This window comes from Sinocyclocheilus grahami, unplaced genomic scaffold, assembly GCF_001515645.1.
Source record: "Sinocyclocheilus grahami isolate Dianchi unplaced genomic scaffold, SAMN03320097.WGS_v1.1 scaffold3224.1, whole genome shotgun sequence".
NCBI classification, from domain to species: Eukaryota; Metazoa; Chordata; class Actinopteri; order Cypriniformes; family Cyprinidae; genus Sinocyclocheilus; species Sinocyclocheilus grahami.
This window is the reverse complement of record NW_015508380.1, coordinates 17,652-20,113: the sequence shown is the minus strand read 5'-3', so window position 1 is coordinate 20,113 and position 2,462 is coordinate 17,652. Positions and strand designations below refer to the sequence as shown.

The 2,462-nt window shown below is 36.9% G+C and overlaps 1 protein-coding gene across 1 annotated transcript in view; it reads right to left on the bottom strand.

Moving 5' to 3' along the window:
- Positions 1 to 538: 538 nt before the first annotated feature.
- Positions 539 to 2,462, bottom strand: part of LOC107576107 (intron-binding protein aquarius-like) — a 17,009-nt gene continuing 15,085 nt past the window's right edge. Inside the window, exons 4-6 of the mRNA XM_016262365.1 lie at positions 1,876 to 2,100; positions 1,578 to 1,649; positions 539 to 763 (exon numbers count right to left, since the gene is read on the bottom strand). Of these exons, the coding sequence (XP_016117851.1) occupies positions 554 to 763; positions 1,578 to 1,649; positions 1,876 to 2,100 (507 nt within the window). The 3' untranslated portion in view covers positions 539 to 553. The remainder of the gene's footprint in view (positions 764 to 1,577; positions 1,650 to 1,875; positions 2,101 to 2,462) is intronic.

Below are 2,462 nucleotides of genomic sequence, written 5' to 3'. Positions count from 1 at the left end.
ATACAGGTTACACAGACTGCCACACACACACACACACACACACACGAGAGAGAGAGTCAAAATAGGACACGTCACATCAAAAAATGTATCTGAGGACAGAACAGCTCTGCTCTGAAACCTAGAGAGCCATCTAACTAAACCGCTTTTTAAAGCATCGCATCTTATTTTACACAAAATGTGTGTATTTTTTTTCTGATTATTAGAATGTTTATATACTATTACAGCATGTAATATTTCGAATGAGCTTTTATTTTTATACTTACACTAGTGTTCTTTTTAATTTAGGTTGTGTTTTAGTAATTTTGTTAGGTACTTTTGGCATTATTATTATTATATATTTTTTTTTATTGTGCTGTTTTTATCAGCTGTTTGGCCTCTCATTCTGACGGCACCCATTCACTGCAGGGTATCCATTGCTGAGCAAGTGATGCAATGACACATTTCTCCAAATCTGATGAAGAAACAAACTCATCTAATGCAAGCAAGCCTATATGATTCTTTTGAGGCAGCTTTCACACTAAACAAACCAATAATGACATCACATGGGCACGTATTAAAAGCATCTTTCCACTGACCTGGCCCGTGCTCTGCCCTGGGCGTCCAAGTCTACAGTAGGGACACCCAGACGCACAAAGCGAGTAAAAAGTGACTGCTCCATGTTTGAATATTTCTGAAAGGCCATGTTCTTAATGACAGGAGGCAACTGATGATGATCACCAATCATAATCCAGCGTTTGAGTCGACTGTAGCCGTCCTCTGGATTCTGCATAACACAGAGACAGAAACGTTTATTTGAGTCAGTAAGGTTATGTTACAACTCCATTTTGATGAGTGAAAACAACGGCATGTATCACATTTGCTGAATGAAATCCAATACTTGATTCTTGATCATTCTGGTTCAAGTACGTCACACTTTCTCACTACATGTGATGTGCATTTTGTAGCATTTTTGCTTTCGACATCCATTTGTAATGTGATGTCCTGCATCCGGAGAACACGTCCCTTTTAATACCAGAAAAACTGCCACAAGGACAAGATTGCCGTCTTCATGTGTGTTCAATTTTCAGGCCCATTTTCACATGCAAGAATGATTCTGAAGACCTAATCGTGATTTCCACCGATTGTAAGCGATACATCTTGAACACTTTTTGTAATAAGTGTATTAAAGCTGACATCTATACATAATAATAACATCTTCATTCTTTAATAATTATATAAAATTATAATTTATATATAATATATTTTAGATTATAATAAAACTGTTTTAATTCTACTTATCAAATTTAAAAATGTTTTTGCAAGGTTTCAGTGTAGAAAACATGTCTTGATTAATGTTTAACTAGATTTTTATTATGTATTAGCTTGTATTTAATTGGCAATAATGGCTGTTTGACTAAAATAAAGTTTCCCCTGAAAAATATATTACATTTTTACATTTAACAATGCACAATTTAAAATAATGTCATAATACAACACGTAACCTAACACGTAACCTAACGTGCAACGTGCGCCGTAATGCAACGCAACGCAACAACAAATAACATCCAAACATGCTTTTAGGAGAAAGAGGGTTGTACCTGTAGCAGTAGTGGGATGAAGGTCTCAATCTCCAGGATCTGAGCTGCCTCCTCCATCAGGATATTATCATACTAGAGAATGATCAAGTATGTGAATATTGAGGCAGCGAACATTAATGTTAAGTGTAGACTAAAAGATTCATTTCAGTGAATCAGTTCATTCAGACCATTTTAAACAAACACTGATTCTCATTTGTTGTGATGTGCACTACATCAAAGGTTTGGACACATATTTCTTCCACATATTTCATAATAGCAGTAAAAGGGAAAGTGCTGACATCCTCTATGACACTGATACCTTGAAGCCCAGCTCCACCAGGTCGTGGCGTTTGAGGGCGGCGTGTGTGCAGGTCATGGCGATGATCTTGGCCTCTTTCACCAGCAGGTATTTGGATCGGTCCAGTCCGCTGCGCAACAGCTCAAACGCCCTGAACTCCTGCAGAAGAGAAGATGCGTTTACGATCGCCTCACTGCTAAAACCACACAAACACTGGTAAAACCAAACATCACAAACGCAGCTCCTCTAAAAATCAGTAAAAAGAAACAAAACTGTATACACCAGTCACAGTCTGGAGTAAAAACTGCAGGCAATGACTCCATCAAAAAAAAAGTGAAAGGTAAAATCCATTCATACAGCGGACATATTGAGCGTTTCTGACACTTTTCCCTGCAGAATGATCATTTCTAGCAGCAAGAAAACTGATTTTAGTAACAAACAAAAAAAACAGCGCACTTTTAATTAGACGGTCCAAATTGAGCAAAAACATGCCATTTGGTGCAATTATTGTGATTAAGATGAAATTGTGATGCTTGTAATGCAAATCAATGAGATTTATAAGCGTATAGCAGATACTTACATAAAATGATATAAATATCAGTCATCAC